Genomic DNA, 23464 nt, shown 5'->3' on the forward strand with positions numbered 1-23464 from the left:
TCACTGCCCAGACCGTTTAATATATTTTCTACTTCTTCCTCTCTTCACGTATTCCTTAAAACAACATCATTAAATAACTTAATTGGCATGGGAATTTTTTTTTTTCAATGTTTAGGAGGAATTTGTGGAATGGACTTCTGGATATAGCAAGGGGCTGACCCTTCTTCTGTTGGGTGAGAAGAACGAAGAAAGACCCATGAGACTGTAACCGTGGAATCAATACCAGTTGATGGAGCAAAAAATTGATTCTGACCTCCAGCTGGCTTCCAGGAAGAATCGGGTGTCCCGCGGATGCGCTGCCTTTGTTTGCTTTGGTCGCGCTTCTGGAGGACTCGAGGGCCCCTCCCCACCCAAAGTGGGTCCTGTCCAGCAGCAGGATATTGTGGCAGTGTCTCCTGCTGTTTCTGACAAGAATGAGGATTGTCTCTCTCATGATCTCATCACGGGGATGATAAAAGTATAAAAAAGTTTCGTCTCAAGAGCAGCTTAAAGAAGTCTTCCTATTACACTACAAATCAATTAGCTAGTGGGGAGGGTAATTTTCATGAGACATCAAATGAAACAGTTAGCGAGGTCCCTGGTTTTGAGAGGAGGAAAGTGCAGTGGACAGATGCACACGGGAAAGAACTTGTTGAGGTCAGGGAGCTTGAACTCAGGTATGGGTTCTTTGCATTGAAATTGTAAAGATTTGAGCAAAGATGGCCCATTACTGAATGCATTTTTTTATTTATTAAGCTGTGCATTCTTTGCTTTGAAGTTTGCTTAGTACTTGGATGATGGAGTTTTTATTAATTTTCCTTCTCATCTTCTTTGCACATACTTCTATTCTTTAAATCTATAGCCGACTCCTATTACGACTGTCAGTGTAAGGTTCTATTTAAGCTTAGAATTAGCATGGAATTTCTTAATGTTTCAAATTGTCAATCGCCATTTCATGGCACTTTATGTGCAAAGAATTGATACACAATACTAAAAGAATAAGTATTTACATGCATCTCTCTTTCAAACAGTTTTCAAACTCGAGGGATTCCTCGAGGTTTAGGTGACTTGGTGACTATTGACATCATCCTACAGTATCTAGCTGCTGCTTTAGCTTTGTTGCTAGTTTTGTTACATGTACATTATGACCCTTCCCAGACCCATAGTGGTGGGAGCCTTGTGCACTGGGTACGCCCCTGCATTTAGTCTCTGGTTCCTTTTACACTTTCTATGCTCGCTTTTTGTTGTTTGAACTGGATATGTTCTTATTAGTCTTGTTCAGTTTTCTGCATCATGTTTTGATAGCTTACATGGGTTTTAATGCTTTCCCTATTTCATTAGTGCAAGGAAAAAAAAAATTCGAACTAATCTTGCTGAGAATTACTGAAGTATGTTATGGATTTTGTCTCTACCATTACGTGGACATGATTTGTAATTGTGCTACACCTGGCCACAGTTGGGCTTGGTGCGATCCCTGTCAGCATCTGCACTCAAACAGGTTTTCCAATCTTTTGCATTGATTTGTACCAGCATCTCTAAGCTTGTGCATTTGAAGTGGCTTGAAGAGTGCCATAGAATCGAAGTTTCTATGTTAAGCTTGTCCCAAGTCCTCCAGATATAAGCTAAATGAATCTGGTTTCACCATTCCGCCTGATCTGGGGTCCCTATTTTTGATAAGAGCTAGCTTGGCTAGAAGATGCCAGAGAAAAAGCCAGAGATCCTATTGGTCTGTCAATAAACGCACCATGGCTTCATGGTTGCCCTGATCTTGCTAGTGAAATAGGAAGCACACCACGAAGGCATTTATTTTTGATGTTGTATTGACGTGAAATTTTTTGCAATGCAATTAGTTTTCAACTCTAAATGCATTTAAGTACGGGGCGAGTGGTAGCAGTACGTACGTATTGCAATCTTATTTTCACTTTCTTTTAATATTAACCGTCCATTTAATATTAGATTAATCTAAATCATCTATTAGTTTTTTAAATTGTAACTGATTCCTAGTTTTTAGGGTGGAGAGATGACGGATGTGATTACTTAACTTGTCTAATATATTTTTTTATATGAATAAAAAAATAAAATCCAATATAAGCGGACTCCTCCTTCGATTTTGTGGGGAAATCTCAAAATTCTCTCTCTCTCTCTCTCTCTCTCTCTTGCTTTGCTCTCAAAATAGGATGAGGTAAGAAAAAAAAATCAACGTAACTATTTTCAGACATTGAGCATATGAGAGACTTGGCCGCACATATCCAAATACCATGTTTACATATTAATTATTAGAGAAGGGATTTGGACAGTAAAGCTTGCATGTATGGCAGAGGACAAGTTTGAATTTATAAAGTAAACAAAGCTCTTGAATATCTAGGATTTTATTATTACTTCCTGGGTAGATATTATTAACCTATGAGAATTTACAATGGATGCAAATCTTCAGTGAGATTAGTAAACAAAACTTCAATTATACTGGAGAGCGTTGAAAAAGGAAGAAGAAAGAAGGAACAACCTTGAAGAAGAAGCAAGGAGAGAGAGAGAGGATCGAGATTTTTAAGCGGAATCAAAAGAGGAATCTGCTTATATTAGGATTTATATTATTTATCCTTATTTATTTAAATATTTATAATATTAAACAGAGTTGTAACTGGTTAGCAGGATTAACTTATTTAACACGTGTCAATCATATCATTTATGTGAACATTTATCGGGCTCTAGACATTTCGTATTCTTATTTTTCTGCAAGTACCGTGACCATGTTACCTTTGACAAAAGGGTTGACTTTTAGGAATTGTGATAGGTCGCATGGGCTGGCCTTTTTGTTTTGGAGTGAGAGAGAGGACATAATTTGGGGGAAAAATGTCTTAGGACAGCTGGAACTTGAAACATGAGATAACATGTTGTCTGAAGTGGTTTTATGAAATAAAAATTATGGAAGGTAAAGTCTTTTGGAGGAACTTAATCTGGAAAACAATATGGTAGAGGGCGTTTTAGCCAATACCAATTAACAAAGAAGATGGGATCGATACCTGGGAAAACGGTGATGCCAGGTGGAGCCAGCTTAAGTTTAGTTGGAAAGCAAATAGAAACGGAAGCGGTGAGAGGCATTGGGAAACTGGGGCTTGCTTAAGTGTAGATACATGTGTAAGAGGATCAAAATCCTCTGTTTTTCTCATCTATGTTTTCCCTTGTTTTGTTATATGCAAAACGTGACACGTGGACAACAAGGAGACCAACAGTTAAAATTGGGTGAGGATTATTACATCCGGTGCGTTGGTCTTAAAGTTGTCCACGTGTTGCGTTCTGCAAGTAGCAAAACAAGGAAAAACATGGATGAAAAAAACAGAGGATTATTTTCCTGTGTAAGATGGGGCTTAGCCTCATGCTGAGTGCACCTTATGTATTAAATGGTCCCCTCTGGTTTTTTGAATCCAGATCTCCTCACTAAAATTCTAAAGGGCCAGAAGACATTTGTGTGCTTGTGACTTTAAAAGTTGAAACTTACATTCTTTACCAACTATATGATCTTCTTCTAAACTCCTTTAGTCCTTTAGCCCAAAGGTGATTTTGGTCTAAGCAAATGATTCGCAAGGAAAAGTAAGCATTTTGATGCGTCTCTTAAAGGGTTACCAAAAGCTTGGTACAAGGGTTAGGAGAATGACTTTTTTTCTTTTTTTAAATGAAAAAATTAACATAATGGATTATTATTAGATATTGTACTCGTATTCTGGTTAAGAGTTATTTCTAGCTATTTAACAATTGTACTCATTTCCTCGGAGACATTCGATAAAATTGGAACAATATAGAGCTATTGTACTCTATTTTAACAACTGCATTAGTATAATGAGATTGTCTAAATGACACATCTATAGGGGTATTTAGAATATGTAACCCTCTTTATTTGTTTAATTTTTTATTCTTAATTTTTTTTAAGTCAATTGAAAAAAGGTTTCAAAATTATTGAAACTTAACTTACCATTATGTCACTCTCAAGGGATATCTTTTGTCTTAAAATTTTTCGACTACATGTGTGCAATGATAGAATTTTTTATCACTGAAAGAAAAAGTTATACTAAAATGATAAAATTTTAAGATTACAAATTATTTGACACCCTAAAGTGTGTCAAAAAGAAAATCTTTATTATAATATATTAATAATAGTGTTGTAATAATATAAGAACATTAACATAAGAATCCACATATGCAACATCGATTCTCATTAAATATCGTTGCAAATTGCTCCCCATTATTAAACCTCCTAACTTTTTAAATATCATGCAATAAATCAAACTCAAACCATGACTGATCCCAATTAATTGGATTCAGATTTTCTATCAAAAAAAAAAAAAAATCAGATTCACAAACGTTGCTTAATCGGACTGATCAAATGGATTAACAATATGTGATCTGACTTGTGTCCAAAGTATTTATTAATTGGATCATTAGGTATCTTTGTAATTTTAAACTATATTTCAATTTAATTTCAACCCTTTTCCTCCCCTTCATCAAAAGAAAATACTCTTTTTCATGGAATCCAAAAGAAAAATAAAATAAAATAAATAAAGGGTAATTTACAGTGTCACCCCCTGGAGAATGCCAGTATTATAGGAACACCCCCTCTCTTTCACCAAATTAGACTCAGACCCCTACCGTCAGTCATTGTTAAGTGATGCTATGAAATGACACTTTAGCCCTTATCTTATTATCCCAAAAATACCCCTCTTCACCTGTATACCATTTCATTCTCTCCGTATCACTTTCTCTCCTTCGATCCTCCTCTCCCTTCCTGCGACTTGTGATTCCAACGAGTTCCAGCCGAGTTTGCCGTGACTTCTTTGGATTCTTCTTCATGCCACCCTTTCTAGGCAATAGCAAAGAGTTCAATTCATCATCTTCTTCTTCTTTATCAGGACCAACCTGACCTTTTCTGAGGTTCTACTGTTCGCCGTCATCAATCTCTTCACCTGAGCTTCAAGAAAATTTACAAGGAACAGAATCTAGAAGATCCAAGACAATCTGGATTGGCTGCTTCAAAAAATAGATAAGCTATCCTGTTCCATCCCACCACATTGGCCTTGTCGGATCCCCATCTGGATCTTCCATGCTTGAGAAGAATCGGTCAATACTTGAATGGTTCAGCAGACATGTATACTTGTGAAAGTTTAATTGGTTGTGTTTGATTCTATTCTCTGATTTCTCTCTTTTATCCAAATTCTTCTCTTCTTTTTATTTTGTTCACATGGACCAATTTTCACTCAAGTTGATGGTTAAAGTCTAGTTCAAATAGACTGTTAGAAACGCTTATTGTCATCCTCTTTTGGTATAACGTTATTGGATATTTGCTCTCTCTCTCTATGAGGAGTATTATTAGTCGACCCCATTTAGTTGGATAAGTATTATCGTCTTTATACTATCAAAGACAGATTAGATGAAATATTTTTTGTATTTTCAACCTTATTTGAAAAGGACAGAGGGGAGACTGTCATTGTGCCAGAGGAAGCTTTAATCCATTTTTTCTTCCTGATCACTATTATTATAATTTTATAATCACATGAAGGACCAAGAGAAACATGTAAAAGTTTATTTATTTTGGCTGTGATAAGGGATGGAGGAAAGCCTTCAGATTTTAATCTCTCTTCTTTTCAAAAATTAAACAGTGATACTGCTTGCCCTTTTTTAATGGACTGGAATAAACACATCGAAGTTGTTGAGCTTAGTTCTCATTAGTACTAATGGTTACATATAGAAAATGCAAAACCCTACATTTGGTTTAGTGTGGTAACAATGTCAGACTTAGCTTAAACCTCAAGTCTTTGGGTAGAATGTTGCTACTTTGCTATAATATTCATGTCACGTCATCATTCTTGATGAGCAACCAGCCCACATGAAAAACTTTTCCCATCACAATAATCACATCAAACACCTGTGCAGCAGAGTTCTGTATCCCCTACATATGGTTGTTTTTCGTCCATAAATTAATTATTATTTATTTCATTGCTTTCTTGTTAAGAATACTTTTTTTGAAAAATTACATGATTACTTATTTTTAGGTTTTATTTTACAAAATTATTTATCAAAAGTTTCAGTTAACAAAAATATTTAAAATTAAGTTTGGACTTATAAAACTACCCACCCAAAGTTTCAGTTAACAAAAATACCCAAAATAAGGTTTGTGTTTACAAAACTATCCAAAATAATGATTCTTCATCTTCCACATATGATTATGTATTTTTTTATAATTAAAACTTTGAATGTGTTGTTTCATAAACCCAAACTCAATTTTGGGTATTTTTGTAAAGAAAACCTAATTTTGGGGTTTTTTGTTAACTAAAACTTTTGATAGATAATTTTGTAAAGAAAAACCCAAAAATATGTAATCATGTATTTTTTCCTACTTTTTTCCTCTGCATATAGACGATGTTACATCTCATGGTCTTGTTTGAATTGGCTTTAGCAAAAACTGCAACCCATCTTGCAGACGTTGTGAGAATTCCTTCTTGTTAGGGAGTTCAACAGTTCTATTTACTGGAAGAATATCCTCTTGCTGTTCACATACTCAAAAACTTTAATTGTTTTGAAGAAACACCTTGCTCATCAGAAACTCCAAGATGATATTGATTTTGGGATCTTCTGTCTTATTTTCTATCTCCTCATACTTAGGTGTTTGGAAATGCAAAATGGGGCGTTCACTGAACAATAGAAGTCCAAATTTCCATCTCTACCTTTTTTGCCTAAAATAAAGGGGTTAAAAAAGGGAGGAGCAGAATTGGATGGGATCAAATATGACAGGTTATTCAGGAATCAGTTGTCCAATTGTTTGGATGGGCCTTTTCAGGGTTCCATCTAAGTAAAGAAAGTTTTTCGATGATTATGTCAGTTGGTGATGCAGTTGGGCGATGGAAGGGATCTCTTTGATTTGGGATTTTCTTATTTGATTTGAGATTTTCTTATTTACTTTCTTTTTTTAGGTTTAGAAATTAGTTTGAAGTATTTAATTTAGATTGGATTTTATTTTCGTTGCTATGTAGGTTAGTTTCCATTAATTATTTGAATTTTTTCTTTATATTAGACATATAATGGATGGGGGAACGCAGTTTTAGATTTGAAGTTATTTTGAAGAATTAGAACTTGATTGATAATTTTGGGTGTGTCCCATGGCTATCGTCAACCTAGGATGGGAATTTTATATTTGATTTTTTTCTTTATATATATATATATATTTTTTTTTTGTAGAATATAAAACAAAATATATTATCAAGATAAGAAACATAACCATAATCCTTTAAAATTATAGTCCCCAACCCACCCAAGGACTTGGGCAGTAGACATGATAACTTCCAGGGAACTGGAGATCACCCTTTATGATCATCATAACAGCCTTTCCAAAATTAGTTTTTTCCCCTTCCTTAGGACCAAGGAATACCAATATAGGAGAACCCTGCGTCACAAATAGATTAGATATTTTATTGAAAAATGGGCATACCCAATGCACAAGGTTTCCGCATGTGCAAGATCCGAAGGGACAAGAACTAAACACTTTATTCTTGTTATTAAACATGACACTACTTTTAGAAAAGTTAATTTGTTCATCCCGTAGATCCTGTAAAAGGTTTAAATGACTTGGATAGAGCATCATATTCAATGGTTCGACAAAAAAAAAATCTAAGTATCATCTGAAAAGAGTAGATGATATATCTTTGGAGCTACATATTAAGCTCAGGTCAGCTTTAAGAGCCTAAAAAAGCCCTTCCATAGCTAAAATAAATAAGTGATAATGTTCTATGTCCAGCTGCACAAGCATACATTAGTATCTCCCTTCCTCTCTCTCCTCTCTTCTATGAAATGACATATCTGCCCCTTATTATTGAAGGAGGTAAAGTCATATTAAAGAAATTTACTGTGCTTGTGATAATGACAAATAGAAGGATCCTTTTTAATATTGTTGTTGTTAGGAATACCTAGTTCTATGCCGGCAATTCTTCTATCTCTCTCCTCCTGTCCCCTATCGCTGGACCATAACCCACTATTTGATTGGTGGATTCTCCATACTCCTTTCTGAGAGAACTCTCTCATTTTCATGTGACCTCTCTCTGCTATTCTAACTTAGATTTTTGTGTGTGCCCACACTCGCTTATTAGATTTGGTATGTAAATTTATTTGAAAATTAAAAGTATTAATCATTTTCCTGCCTGATCCACACCTGCATACCGGTTTGAAAAGAAACAAAAAAATGACTATAGTTTGCAAGAAAGGAAAAAAAAAAAGTAATGATAACAATAATGATTAATTTATGTCTATTTCTTTCTCGTCATCTTCCAATTTTATAACTCTTTGTGCCTTCCATATATATAGTCTAAATTTCTGCCTAATCACTCTAAACTATAGTTAATTAAAACGGGAATGATGAAAAATAAGTCATACATCTCTCATACTTGTCATACATTACATGTGTTACAACATAACTCCAATTAACTGTATACCCAAGATGCAATGATATTGGATTCATAATAATCCTGCACTAGGTTTCGGAGTGAAACTATGGAAAGATTCTATCCATATACTTCAGGAGGAAGGCGTGGGGTGAGGAGGACTTCAAGTGGTGTTGCCTTGATATTGGTCAGCCCTGGGCTCTCTGTCATATCCACAAGTGCATTAGAAGGAGTTGAAAAATCAAACCCATGAAGCAAACGAGCCAGACCCAAGTGCAGAACTTGAAGAGCAAAAGAAATCCCAGGACACATTCGCCTGCCAGAGCCAAAAGGGATGAACTCAAAGTGCTGACCTCGAAGATCAAGGTCTACATGGCTGGTGAGAAACCTCTCTGGCCTATATTCATCTGGGTCCTTCCATACTCTTGGATCTCTATGAATCTTATAAAGATTTGTCACTATACGAGTTCCTATTGGAACATGATAACCAGCTATGGTACACTTTTCTATGGCCTCATGTGGAACAGATAGTGGAGCTGCAGGGTAGAGACGCAATGTTTCCTTGATTATTGCTTGGAGATATTCCAACTTAACTATATCTGATTCGTCCACTTGTCTGTCTCTTCCAACGTGGATGTCCAACTCATCTTGGGCTCTTTTTAAAACGTGAGGATTGTTGAGTAGTAATGAGAGGGTCCATGTGAATGTAACCACAGTAGTGTCATTGGCACCTAGAATCATATTCTGCAAAAACCAGTTGATTACATAAAGATCATTAGAGATGATGAAGTTGGAAAGGAAAAAATCTATTCAAACCAAACAAACAGCTGGTTCAATCATTCGGTTCTTGGGACATACTTGACTATTTCTAAGTGAACCCTGTATCATGTTGAACCTAACCTATAAAGGTTCACCCATGCTGAGCCAGTTCAATTTGTGTAGTTGGTTGTTCAAGCACATACCTCATAAAAGTACCTGTTCTACAGACCAACACTCGAGATCACCTTATTATTTCCAATTCCTAATATGTTTGGAAGCCAAAAAATTTGAATTTGAGGAGAGAGATAGACACGTAAATAAATCATTGTGTAAATATGATTTTTGTCTTATTATGTCTTAAATACTATTTTTTTTTCTTTTTTTGGCTACCAAACATAGCAAAGAAAATAAAAAAGACTCCATTTAATTGGATGGAAAATAGACAAAACAAAAAATGAAAATCTTATTGTAATCAATATCCATGAAAAAGAGTTGTAGCAACTACTAGTGTAGTAGGCTTAGTCCCTAACCTCACCAACAAAAAATTAAGAAGGTTACAATTTCTCACTTATTCACTACCTTGGTCAACAAGGTGCACCAAACACCCCCTCACCACCCCCCCCCCCAAAAAAAAAAAAAAAAAAAAAGAAGTAAAAAAAATATTTAGAAGATAGTAAGTTATGGATAACAAAAATCTTATTTGGTTGAAAATAAGAAAGTATTGGAAAAAGGAGAAGATGATTAGGGCATCATCTAGGGGACCACCTCCAACTCTCCATCTAGGGAATCACAACACGACAATGGTCCTCCAATGTGACATTTCTTTTAGGGCTTCTAGATCGGGGGGACGCAACTTTAGGATGACAACTTTGATCCATTTACAAGTGAGGCAGGTTGTGCTTCAATTCTATTATTTAACTAGCAATTGAAATATATTAATTTTATCTTTTCAGGAGGATGTGCTCAAGAAATGGAAACCAAGGGATTGTAGCAAGGAATGCGAGGTGCACTGGAGCTAAGATGGAAAAACTTAAAGCTATGGACTGACTGCTAGGATTTGGTAAGCTGGTTGACTCAGGAAAAAAAATCATGCTGGCCAGACTAAATCGGTCAGGAAACAAATATTTGGTCAAGATATGCTAAACTAAGGGACAAACTTATTATAGCTCTACACATGAATCTTTTCCTTTATAATTTTTATTTTCATTTTTTTGGAGACAGGTAGAATTTATTCTAAAAAATATGAAAAGGGTGTCGAAATACCTATAAGTCTCTATATCAGGCTATCCACTTCCATTGTGGAATCATTGTTTTTGTGTGAAACCCCAACATTTCTCATGAAAAAAACTATGAAATCAATATAATGAATAATAATAAAAAAAAAAAACTATCTTCTTCTATGTACTCACTAAGCAAGTAGCTTTGATTATGGTATGTAGAAACGCAACCCTAAAACGATGCAGAAGATAATGGAAAAAAAACAAACAATGCACACGGATTTTACGAGGTTCGGCAAGGTTGCCTACGTCCTCGGTGAGCTGAGATCCTGTTTCACTATCAATGGAGAATAGGGTTATAGCGCTCGTCCTCACACCTCTTAGTATTGCTTGCATTACAGAGAAAGAAACCCTCGCTACAAATATATAGCGAGAAAAAAACCCTAATCCGGATTAAACTACAATTTCCACCCTAATCCGGATTAAACTACAATTGCCCTCAAATAAAAAATTCGAGCGGGGGGCTGCGCCCCTACACCCCCTGCATGCAGGGGGGCAGGAGGCCCCCCTTGCAACCCCCACGGTCCGCTAACCGGCTAGCGGGACCGCCATCCTGGCTGTCTAGGTGCTGCACTAGTACTCCCTGGATTAAACTGCGACGGAATACAAGACATCATACACCAACATCAGCATCATAATCTAAGTTTTTTGCATTCTTCTTCATGGGTTTCTCATAGTCATATCCTTGCAAGTCCAATCCCTCAAGAAAGGGAAATGCATCTGACACCACAAATAGACCCATATAGTGAAAAAAATCTCTAACTCCTTTCTCGGCACCGCCGCGCCTCCTCTGCATCAGAGGCTTTATTTGCAAAGTATCGCTTCCCAGCCACCATTCGGACAATAATATTTTGTGTTAAATCCGCAAACCATTTCTTCATATCAACCAATACTTGTTTATTTTGGCCACCTTCCTTCTCTTCCCACTTCTTGTATAGCTCTTTTATGAAGGCTTCGATCTCTGAGGCTCTAACATGCTTGACCATCTCAAGCCTACGGTTGGAGAGAAGCTCATGCATCACTATCTTGCGTACCTCACGCCAATAAGTTCAATGAGGGAAGCCAAATAGAGCATAGTTATAGCCCATGAGCTTTGTGGCTATTGCCTTGGATCAGGTGGCAACAGCTCTATCGTTTGTACTAAAACATTCCTTTGCCACCTCCCAACTACTTACCACCAAAGCAGGTTGCATACCAAGCCGAATGGTGAAAGCTGGCCCATATTTATCAGCTAATGCTCCTAAAGTAATGTGAGGAATGGTATTACCACCTAAGAGATGAAGGTGACCAATTATTGGCCATGCCCCGGCGGCTTCTGGTGGTGCAACCACCCTTTTATTGCCACTCTTGTTGAACTTTGTATTCCTTGATCTCCACTGAAGCAAGTAGCAAAGGAATACCAGGAAGGAGAAGAACATAACTGTAGGGAGTTGAAGAAGAGGATTCATGGTTGTTAGCTTTGTGGGTTAATGCCCCCTTTTGAGATTGGTGTAAGTGGAGAAGCTCAAGTTAAATGGGTTGATGTTAAAAACTAGAGATATCTTACACATATAAGAATGGGGTTTGTGGACCTAGGATGGAGTGGTCATCCTCACCACGTGGTGAAGGAAAACTTAAAACTATAAGGCTCTGTTTGGTTGTAATGGAAATTTAAAGGGAAGGAAAGTAAAATTTTCATACTTTAAAAAAAAATATTTATAGTCATTACCCATATGATTGTATAAACTACTTAATTTTTTTAACCATATTTAGTAATGATGTATTTTACATGTAATTTTTATTTTACATATTATAGGGTTTTGGATGCAAAGTAAAGTGAAATTTTATAACCAAATACGGAAAGATTTAAAGTTAATGTTAAAGTCACATGGGTAATGATTACATATATTTCTTTTTTAAGTATGAAAAATTCACTTCCCTTCCCTTTTATTCTCCTTACAACCAAACATAGCCTAAGGAATTTTATAGCTGAAAAAATATTTTTGATCTTTTGGGATGATAAAGACATTGAAACTAGCTTCACCATAAAATTTTTGTCTTAATAATTGAAGTAAAAAAATTCTAGTCATACCCGGCACCTACCCAAAAAGAAAAAAGTCCCATAATGTGGGTACCTGATCCTATCGGATGATGTAAATTAGTTCTTGATATTTTGGTATTTAGACTTTGTGGATTGTGCTAAGGAAGTGGTAGCTGGCTATATAGGGATCGTAATCCTCTCCAATTCCATCAAGGTGCAATTAGGTGCAATTCCCATCTAATCTGGTGACATGTGTCTCTGTTGACATCGACAGCTAAGATCAAATGAGAGAAAGCCGAGGGCATCATGGATCTGGATCTGCAAAAATCTAACCCGGGGTGGGGTATAAGGGGATATGCAGAGCCTGAGGGGGAGATAGAGAGGCCGCTGTCTCAAGGGGAAAGAGAGAGATGTGTGGCACCAGTGGGTTACAATGGCCAGCAGGAGAGAGAGAGAGAGAGAGAGTAGTGGGTGGTGGATAGGAAATGTTGCAACAACGGACAAATTTTATGCTTGAGATGCAGAGAGAGAGAGAGAGGTCTAACAATCAATAAGATGCTATTGTGCAATATTTCACTACAAAATGCTGGTATTTACATCCACCTCCCTCAATTGAAATGACCAATATAGGTAGAGGAGAGAGACCAACTTTTGAGACGCCTTAGTGGAGACTGCGATCCCCCACTGAGAATAGTCTCCCAATAAATGAATGAGTCCGGATAAGGTCCTCCTAAATGATTAGGATCACGGTGCCTGATCCACGCATGGAATATTCCACTCAATTTCTCTTCTTACAATAAGTTTTTACATTGAGTGGATTCCAAGTGTGGATCAAACATTGTACGAGATGATTCTCCTACAAGGACCTGATCCAAACTCATAATTCAATAGGTCTATAAAATAAAAGGTTTTATGCATGAATAAAAGAAAATAAAATGAAAAACTATCTTTGTCTATATACTCACTAAGCAAGTAGCTTTGATGATCGTATCAGCATCATACTCTTCTGATGAGAGCTTTGAATCCTCCATGATAGATATCACAACATCCATGAAATCTTGATCACCCTTGGCCTGGCCATAGTTAGCAGATGATCGCTTAAGCTTATGTTCCTTCAACCATCCTTCAACTATAGAATCCAAATTTTTTGCCGTCTTCTTCATAGCTTTCTCATATCCTTGCAAGTCCAACCCCTCAAGAAAGGGAAATGAATCTGAAACCACAAATAGACCAATATAGTGAAAAAAATCTCTAACTCCTTCTTGACACTGCAGTGCCTCCTCTGCATCAGAGGCTTTATTAGAGAAATATCTCTTTCCAGCAACCATTCTGACAATAATATTTAGTGTTAAATCTGCGAACCATTTCTTCATATCAACCAAGACTTGTATATTTTGGCCACCCTTCTTCTCTTCCCACATCTTGTATATCTCTTTTATGAAAGCTTCGATCTCTGAGGCTCTGACATGCTTGAGCATCTCTAGCCGACGGTTGGAGAGAAGCTGAAGCATGACTATCTTGCGTATCTCACGCCAATAAGTCCCATAATAAGTGAAGGCAAATAGAGCATAGTTGTAGCCCATGAGCTTTGTGGCTATTGACTTGGATCTGGTGGCAAGGGCCCTATCGTTTGTACTAAAACATTCCTTTGCTACCTCCCAACTACTTACTACCAAAGCAGGTTGCATACCAAGCCGAATGGTGAAAGCTGGTCCATATTTGTCAGCCAATGCTCCCAAAGTAATGTGAGGAATAGAATTACCTCCTAACAGATGGAGGTGACCAATTATTGGCCATGCCCCAACAGCTTCTGGTGCAACCCTTTTATTGCTATTGCTGAGCTTTGTATTCCTTGACCTCCATGGAAGTAAATAGTAAAGAGATACCAGGATGAAAAAGAAGACTACTGTTGGGAATTCAAGAAGAAAATCCATAGCTATTAGCTTTGTGGGTTCAACCCCCCCGATAAGAAATTTTGAGACTTATCACAGTTTCCTGGCCCAAATATTTTGTGGTCCTCATAGGGAGGGACACTTAATAGTGACAGCTCACAATTTTTGGCTTCATCATATATGTTCATTCTTGATTAGGTGGATTGTTGTCGTGTGGGCTAAATTTGTTAAGGGTCAAGTCACAAATGTTGAATTTTACCTGCCATTCCCTACTCCCAATCTCCTTGGGTGGATAGCACCAAGGATTTTGTACTGGGGCTAGATTTCTGTGGATTCCATTTTCATGTTTTCCAAGATCATTTTGTACCATGTGGAAAGACTCTGGATGCTTCTTATGTAGTTGATTCATATTTCATATTTCAGGAAGTGTATAAGCCACATGAAGTGCCAAGTCTATCACTTGTGATTTTGAGATTCAAATTTCATTCATTTTTTAGACAATTATGGCTAGGGGTGTCAATTTCAGGCCCACACCAGTAATCCTGACCGAGCTTGATATGTTTATGGTCTGACTTGAACCGACTTGATTATTAAATGTGTGGGGCCTAAGCCCGGCACGCTTATAAATAGGTAGCACACAGTGCAAGGGGTAAGCTTGATGTATCTCCCAATCGGCTCAGCCCATTTACAAGTCTGACTCGAACCGACACATTTAGCCCAACTGTTTACATGAGTATTTTGATTTTTTGGGATAGAATAAGATATGTATTGAAACTTTTATCAATCATTGACTGTAATTAAGTGTAATATATTTTCAAAAATTTTGATGATTTAACAAAATAAATTTAAATATCTTAAATCTAAGAAAAATAAAGACCATTTAAGGCCCGTTTAAGGCTTTATTGGTACATTACCCCGTTTAAAGCCCGATTAGGAGAAGCTCGATTAAAGCCCGGAACCTGATTGAGCCCAATCGAGCCCGACACGACACCGACCAAGACCGACTCATGCCTTAAATAAATAGGTCATGGTCCGATGACATAGGCCCACTAAGCTCGGCTAGTCCCGGTCAGACCGATTGACACCCCTAATTATGGCACTATATGTACACAAACTTTACCTCTAGTGGATTTGCGAATCTCTACTGTTTATGCTAAAACTATTAAAGTCCATCTCAAGGTATCCAAGTTGAGAGGGATAAATTGAACAAATATGAAGGTTCTTTGAGCAAACGACATAGGAGATCCCATCAATGAATTGTGGTAAAATGGTATTGATTGTAGGAGGGCAGCAAAATCATTTCATATAAAGAGGAGAGAAAGAGACAAATGTGTTAACATACACTACCAAAGTTACACCCATAAATTTGTACCTCAATCCCTGATCAAGTAGTAGATAGAAATGCCTTTGCTATGACTATCTATTATATTTGGACTGAAAGGAAACATAGAAGTTCAAGAACCAGGATAGTTCGTTTATTTAAATTGGGAGGCAAATATTTTTTTTTTTTGAAGTGGAGATTTCATGTTCAAAGCTTCAAAGTTTAGTACGGTGGCCATTCATGAAGATTTCAATGGTCATATTTTTTGGTAGAAATTTTAATGGTCACATTAGGTGTCATTGAAAACTTGACATAATGTGTATCTTATTATTTTCTTTTATTTTTTTCATTCTTTAAAAGGGCCCATAGGCCACTAGGATGGCCTCCTAGAGGAGGGTGATAATAGCAACTAACTCTGCAAAAGCTAGCTGGGACATTGTTTGAGGAATCAATTTGGATTGGCTTGAATCAATAAGATTGGATTAGGAATCCCAATTCTTGACTGATACCATATCGATGGATCGGTATGAATAAAGGGAAAAAAAAAAAGACAAAAACAAAAAGTGTTTTATTTGAACCCAAAGCTATCTCTATNACACTATCAAGAAGTGTTGATCGAGCAATATTGCGGCAGAGGCGGTGGCAAATTTGCCCAAAGAAGAAGAAGAAAAAAAAAAACTGAATTAAGACTGTGTTAGACAGCCAAGAAAAGAGAAAAGAAATGAAATGAAAATAAACTAAAAAAAATTTAAAAAGTTATGTGCGTTTGGCCATCAATAAGAAAAGAAAAATTATTTTTATTTTTTTGTGTTTAAGGCAAGACTTCTTTTTGGTTGGGTGGGGGGGTGGTGTTGGTGGGTGGGAATTACTTGATTACACAAACTCAAGATTGCTCTTTCAAAATTACTCACTTCATGTTTCAGTTAAAAATAATACATTGTTTTGAGTTTGGATTTACAAAACTATCCAAAACAGTGTTCTTCCTCCAATTAATGACCTCTTTTGATCATTTTAGGCTTTTAGCCCTACCTCTCATTCTCCGATTACAGCTCTTTCAACGAGATCACCTGCTCCCCTTCTTCTTTTTCTTCTTCTTTCTGCCACCCCGTTCACCCCGAAGAGTAACTGGAAAGTTATACAGAAGAACGCCAGCACTCTCGATGCGGTAATCATCTTAGGCCTAATCTTAAGGAAGGCAACTTCTCTCCCAAGGAGGAAAGCAAATTCATATCCTTTGCACCCATTTTCTAATTAAATAAAAACTCATAAATTTCCATCTGGAGTTTCAAGTAATCAACAAATTCAATAATCATTATCAACAAAAACCCTAAGTGGGGGGAGAGAGAGAACTTAGAAGAAGTAGGAACAGAGGAGTACAGTGAATGTATTTCGCACTTGAGACCATCACAAAAACACCTCCAACAAGGAAGATAAGAAAAGAAATTTAGAAAGAAAAAAACAAATTTTGAACTTAAACTGCTTATGGAACATGATCAATAAGAGGAAGAAGGTATGATAATCACAGAAGCGCTTACGGTTTCAATAATAATATAGTAGGATTGTGTATCTTCTCCTACCCAAAAAAAAAAGAAAAAAGATATTGTATCTTCAACCAGATCGTAGAAGATAGCAATGAGATGGAGGAGGGAAAAAGAGAGAGACGCAATGGAGAGAGAATCTATTTAAAAGGAAGGTTTTCCATTGGAGAGATGGAAAGGGAGAGTAGATATCCTATAATAGGAGGGAGAGACGTATGAGAGCCATTAGGTAACCTATTTAATTAGTTAAAGAGAGGGAATGGAGAGATAGGAAAGAATCTAAGAATGGAAGTTTTCTATTGGTAGGGGAGGAACACGAGGGATAGGTGAGTTAAAGAGATTTTGAAGAAAAAGAAAAGTGAGCCAAAAGAGAGTGGAAGTAATTTTTTTTGAGAATTTATTGAAATATTAAAAAATATAGGGTACAAATAATAATATAAAATTAAAAAGAAATGACTAGAATGATAGTAGGAGAGATATGATATTTATATAAGAAAAATAGGTAAAATAGTCCAAGAAAAGTTTAGCCACAAAACATGAGTACATGCACTTATATAATAGTATGATATATATATATATATATATATATTTTTTTTTTAATTGAACCCAACGGTATCTCTATCCGATTTGGATCAACATCAACCTTTATCGTTCCCAAGCCTAATTCTATCTTCTCAAACCTTGTCGAGGGTGGGGGCGGGGGCGGGGGCGGGGGTTGGGGTTGGGGGACTCAAACTTGAGACCAAATCCTAGGCTTGCTACTACAAGACATGTACTTAACCAACTGAACAACTCAATTGTCCATAATACATACCCATTAGGTTATGTTTGGACGATAAGGAAAAAATAAAAATCCAAAAAGTTATGAATACAAATAGGACACTTAAAAAAATCATTATGTAATTATAATTTTTGTCTTATTATATTTTTATACTAATTTTTTTTTCTTGACTACCAAACATAGTCTTTAGGTTTCTTATTTTGTTGCTCCTCTTTAGATAAGGTTTGTTCTTGTATGAACATGGTTCTTTTCCTTATAAATAACCTTTTTATTACCCATAAAGAAAATCCTAATATAACAACAAAGTACTCCACAAACCAGCATTAATCATAACTCCAATCAGCTATTTCCATAAAAGCTTAGAAATTATTAGATGCATCTAGCAAGACAAGATGCCCCATGACGCATTGGTATTGGAGAAAACAATTAAGAGTATTCTATCCATAAAGCTTAGGAGGAAGACGTGGGTTGAGAAGAACTTCAAGTGGTGTTGCCTTGATGTTGGTAAGCCCTGGGCTCTCTGTCATATCCACAGGTGAGTTGGAAGGGGTTGCAAACTCAAACTCATGAAGCAAACGAGCGAGACCCAAGTGCAGAACTTGAAGAGCAAAAGAAATCCCAGGACACATTCGCCTACCAGATCCAAAAGGGATTAATTCAAAGTGCTGACCTCGAAGATCAACATCCACATGGCTTGTGAGAAACCTCTCTGGCCTAAAATCAGATGGGTCTACCCATACTCTTGGATCTCTTTGAATCTTATAAAGATTTGAAACTATACGAGTACCTACTGGAACATGAAAACCAGCTATGGTACACTCTTCTATGGCCTCATGTGGAGCAGATAATGGAGCTGCAGGGTAGAGACGCAATGTTTCCTTTACTATTGCTTGGAGATATTCCAACTTAACTATATCTGATTCCTCCACTTGTCTGTCCCTACCAACATGCATGTCCAGCTCATCTTGAGCTCTTTGTAGTACTTGACGATTGTTGAGTAGTAATGAGAGGGCCCAAGTGAAAGTAACCACAGTGGCGTCATTGCCACCAAGAATCATATTCTGCAAAATAAACAGTTAATTACATAAAGATCATTAGAGATGATGAACTTGGAAAGGAGAAATAATTTATTCAAACTATTCAAAAAAAAATAAAAATTTATAGATAATTTGTAAATATTAAGGAGAAAAAGACGCAAAAACACCCAGAAAGACAATCGCTCAAAAAAAGAAGGAGAGGTCCCTAAATCAAACAAGATAAATCCTGCAACACAATTCATGTAATATAGAAAGTAAAGCTTTTGCAATTGGGGAAAAAATGCTATGAAAGAGTTAAGTAGCCTAATCGTGAGAACATAAATAGTATAAAGCACTTTTCATGTGATGACTCTTCCACAAAAAACTTCTCATGATTGGATGGGTCTGATTCAACAATTTGGTTCTTCAGATGGATGATGTCAATAGAATGGCTTTAAAGATTAAAAAAAAAGAAAAAAAAATCATGTACTCACTAAGCAAGTAGCTTTGATGACCGTATCAGCATCATAATCTGGTGAGGAGAGGTTTGAATCCTCCATGATGGATATCATTACGTCCATGAAGTCTTGATCATTATGATCACCCTTGGCCTTACCATAATTAGCATCAGATAATCGCTTCTTCTTATGCTCCTTCAACCATCCTTCAACTATAGAATCCAAGTTTTTCGCGCTCTTCTTCATAGCTTTCTCATATCCTTGCAAATCCAATCCCTCAAGAAAGGGAAATGCATCTGAAACCACAAATAGACCAGCGTAATGAAAAAAATCTCTAACTCCTTCTTGGCACCGAAACGCCTCCTCTGCATCAGAGGCAGTATTTGCTATGCCAAAGTATCTCTTCCCAGCCACCATTCGAACAATAATGTTAAGTGTCAAATCTGCAAACCATTTCTTCATATCAACCAAGACTTGTATATTTTGGCCACCTTTCTTCTCTACCCACATCTTGTATAGGTCTTTTGTGAAGGCTTCTATCTCCGAGGCTCTAACATGTTTAAGCATCTCAAGGCGGCGATTGGAGAGAAGCTTGAGCATGACTATCTTGCGTACCTCACGCCAATAAGTTCCATAAAAAGTTGAGCCAACAAGAGCATAGTTATAACCCATGAGCTTTGTGGCTATTGCCTTGGATCTTGTGGCAAGAGCTCTATCGTTTGTACTAAAACATTCCTTTGCTACCTCCCAACTACTAACCACCAAAGCAGGATGCATGCCAAGTCGAATGGTGAAAGCTGGCCCATATTTGTCAGCTAATGCTCCTAAAGTAATGTGAGGAATGGAATTACCTCCTAACAGATGGAGGTGACCCATTATTGGCCATGCCCCGGCGGCTTCTGGTGGAGAAACCCTTTTTTTGCTACAGCTGAGCTTTGTATTCCTTGACCTCCATTGAAGCAAGAAGTAAAGAAATAACAGGAAGGAGAAGAACATAAATGTTGGGAATTGAAGAAGAGAATCCATAGTTAGTTAACTTTGTGGGTTCAGGCCCCCTTCTGAGTTTTAAAGGTGGAGAAGCTCTAGTTAAATGTGTCCATGCATGGTTCTAAAAAACGAAAAGGAATCGTTGGAATGGTATTGATGGATATACCTAATCCTTACCTTTCCAATCTCATTCCATGTGTATGGATAGATATGTTCGATATGATCTGATCCAGATCAAGATCATTCCAAAATGGTATTGGTTCCCATGATCGTTGCGAGTTTTAAGAACCTTGGATGCATGTGAAGGAACTTGAAATTTCTGACGTACATAAATTAATTTCATGGCCAAAAATTCTTCATTTCATTATGGGGTGATAAGGACATTGAAGCAGCCAAACACGGAAAAAAAAAAAAATATCTAAGGCGGCTGTAGAGTGGGATAGAAACGTTCATTTTGACGATGATAAGTAATTACAATTATTGGCAGCCCAATTGTTTTCGCCACACAACAGAAATGGGATGTTCAACGTTACAAATGGTGACTTTTACCTGCCATTCCTTAATCCCCAAGCACATTGGGGAGAAAACAACAAGGATTTATATATATATATATATATATAGCACCTAGGAATTAGGAATGCTGAAGGATATTAGTTGTAGGATTTGATCAACTTGAATTAAACCGTTGGATGAAAAGAAGATATACAAATTTTCAATCCACTATTGTTATACATTTCCTCTTCCCCTTTCTCTCTCTTCTCTCTCTCTCTCAGTCGAAAAGTCATTCCTTTTACCAGATCTAGTTGGAGAAAGCGAACTCCGATGGGATCTCCAAACAAAGAGAACAAGCGAACTCCAGAGAAGGCGAACGCTGGTTCGACCTTACACGGTTTTCTCTCCGCATTTCGATCTTTTAAACCCCAATTATTCGTTGTCTTCTTGAGATATCATCAATTTTTGGTTTAGATGTTCTTGCTTCGTCTGATCAAAGCCGACAGAGGACCGAATTTTTTTTCCTTCTTATTCAATAGAAGCATTGTTAACCCTAGAAATCAAGTGGGACTTGGGGAGTCGGGGGTTCTTCCCCACTGTAGAGGAAGTTCTTGTCGGAAAAAAAAGTTAATTTGATCGGAAAAAATTTTCTATACATATACGCATCTTTCTTCATTATATATTGTTGATCAAGTTTCGTTTTGGATTCATTGAAGTAACCTCGTCGCACGTCTCGTAAAATCGATTTAAGGAATTCTAGGATTTCAAGGTTTATGGTCTTTGGAGCTTAGTTGTCTGAGAATCACCATAGAAGAGACGAAGTAGAGTATATTTTTAACTCAGCCTGGAGCTTTGATATATTCCCTTACTTTTTATAGCAAAAATTAAGATATGGAAGGTCCCAATCTAGTCGACGATCGGACATTTAGGGTTAATTTCAGTGGCGAGGGAGCAGTGATGTTGCGTGAGAGAGTGAAGGATAAGTTGAAGGAGTATCAGACATTTAGGGTCAATTTTAGCGGCACAATCTAGTCGACGATCGGATATTTAGGCTTAATTTTAGCAGCGAGGGAGTGGCGATGTTGTGTGAGAGAGTGAAGGATAAGTTGAAGGAGTTCATAGGAGATTACACCGATGAGCGTCGGGGTTGGATAGATTACGTAAGACAATTAGTACCCAACGGTGTAGATTTGGCCCTTTTAATCTAACGGTCAAGGCTTGCTAGCATACCTGATACCTGGGTATCCTGCTAGCATGCCTGTCATTTTCCCTATATATATATATACAAAGTTTTCTGTCCGAGGCATGCACCACACCTGTTTTGGGGTGTGTTCCCCTATATGTGAACATAAAACCTTAGTCATATATATTTATGGGGAGAAAGAATCTTGTCAGTCTAGTGTAAGCAATACCAATACGAGGAGTTAGTGAGAGGACGCATGGGAACATCTTCATTGCATGAGGCGGAGGGGCAACATGGTCTTCTTGTGCCTGCCTGTGTCTGGGCGTAGGCAACACCAAACTAGCAGGGCTCTTTCTCCTCACATATTTAGGCGGAGAGAAAGCTGCCTGATCGTGCACATACACACCAGCACTCGCAAACAATGGGAGCAAGTGCATATATATATATATAGAAGAAAGAACGCTACCCGATAGCGTGTGTCTACACCTAGACATAGCTGGTGAGAAAAGGCCGCGATGAAGATGCTCGCACGCATCGTCCCATTGGCCATGTCTACCAGTGTGTACCTTCACCTATAAATAACATTCTTATGCCATATATACCCACCTCATTTGTCGACTCTATCCGATCTGATGTTTCTATCAAGCATAGGTTCTATAACAAGGTATCAAACCTATGGATCTATTCCCTCTTTTTTATTTGTAATTAATTGGCTAGTTCTTGATCTAGAAATAATATTAGAAAGAAATAGATAAAGATCTCTTCAAATGGAAGAAAATAATAAAATATCGTTTTCGGATATCTCAATTGGTCAAATTCCAAGCAATTGTACTCTTTGAAGAAATGCCCGAAAGAGTATATATATATATATATATATATGGGTAAAGGTTCTCTGACCCTACTAGGGCCTAGGCTATGTCCATACAGATTTAGATTTTTATTTATATTGTTTTGAAAAAAGAATAAATAAATAAAATATTCATAGATGTCTGGATCATGTTCCCATTAAAAATGGTATGATAATGATTCTCGTACACGAACCTAATCTAATTTCAGGAAAGGTAATTTATGTGGAAGAGAGTGACTCTTGCATGCAAACACATGGAAGGGGTAAAATGACCAACCCATCCTCATGAAATGAAAAATAATACTTCCATAGATGCTTCCTAGTGCACTCTAAGATAACTCTTGTTTTTTTTGAACATGGCTCTATTCTTTTTAGATAGCCTTTTTATTACCCATAGAAAAATCCTAACATGACAACAAACTTCACAGAGGATCATTATAACTCCCATCAGCTATTTCCATAAAGCTTAGGAGTTATTGGATGCATCTAGCAAG

The 23464-nt window shown here is 37.0% G+C and overlaps 3 protein-coding genes across 3 annotated transcripts; 1 reads left to right on the plus strand and 2 right to left on the minus strand.

Moving 5' to 3' along the window:
* Positions 1-229: 229 nt before the first annotated feature.
* On the plus strand, positions 230-684 carry LOC122074396. Its single transcript, XM_042639219.1, has 2 exons — positions 230-422; positions 524-684. Exons 1-2 carry the CDS (start codon positions 230-232, stop codon positions 682-684), a joined length of 354 nt encoding a protein of 117 aa, XP_042495153.1.
* A 7557-nt stretch (positions 685-8241) lies between these two features.
* LOC122073602 (cytochrome P450 CYP82D47-like) lies at positions 8242-14392 on the minus strand. Its single transcript, XM_042638198.1, has 2 exons — positions 13421-14392; positions 8242-9143 (listed from the first exon to the last, which is right to left on the minus strand). The coding sequence occupies exons 1-2, from the start codon at positions 14387-14389 to the stop codon at positions 8520-8522; spliced, it is 1593 nt and encodes a 530-aa protein (XP_042494132.1). The 5' UTR covers positions 14390-14392; the 3' UTR covers positions 8242-8519.
* Positions 14393-18293: 3901 nt separating this feature from the next.
* Positions 18294-20576, minus strand: LOC122074740 (cytochrome P450 CYP82D47-like). The gene is made up of 2 exons (XM_042639695.1): positions 19498-20576; positions 18294-19048 (listed from the first exon to the last, which is right to left on the minus strand). Exons 1-2 carry the CDS (start codon positions 20485-20487, stop codon positions 18425-18427), a joined length of 1614 nt encoding a protein of 537 aa, XP_042495629.1. The 5' UTR covers positions 20488-20576; the 3' UTR covers positions 18294-18424.
* Positions 20577-23464: the final 2888 nt, after the last annotated feature.

This window comes from Macadamia integrifolia, chromosome 3, assembly GCF_013358625.1.
Source record: "Macadamia integrifolia cultivar HAES 741 chromosome 3, SCU_Mint_v3, whole genome shotgun sequence".
NCBI classification, from domain to species: domain Eukaryota; kingdom Viridiplantae; phylum Streptophyta; class Magnoliopsida; order Proteales; family Proteaceae; genus Macadamia; species Macadamia integrifolia.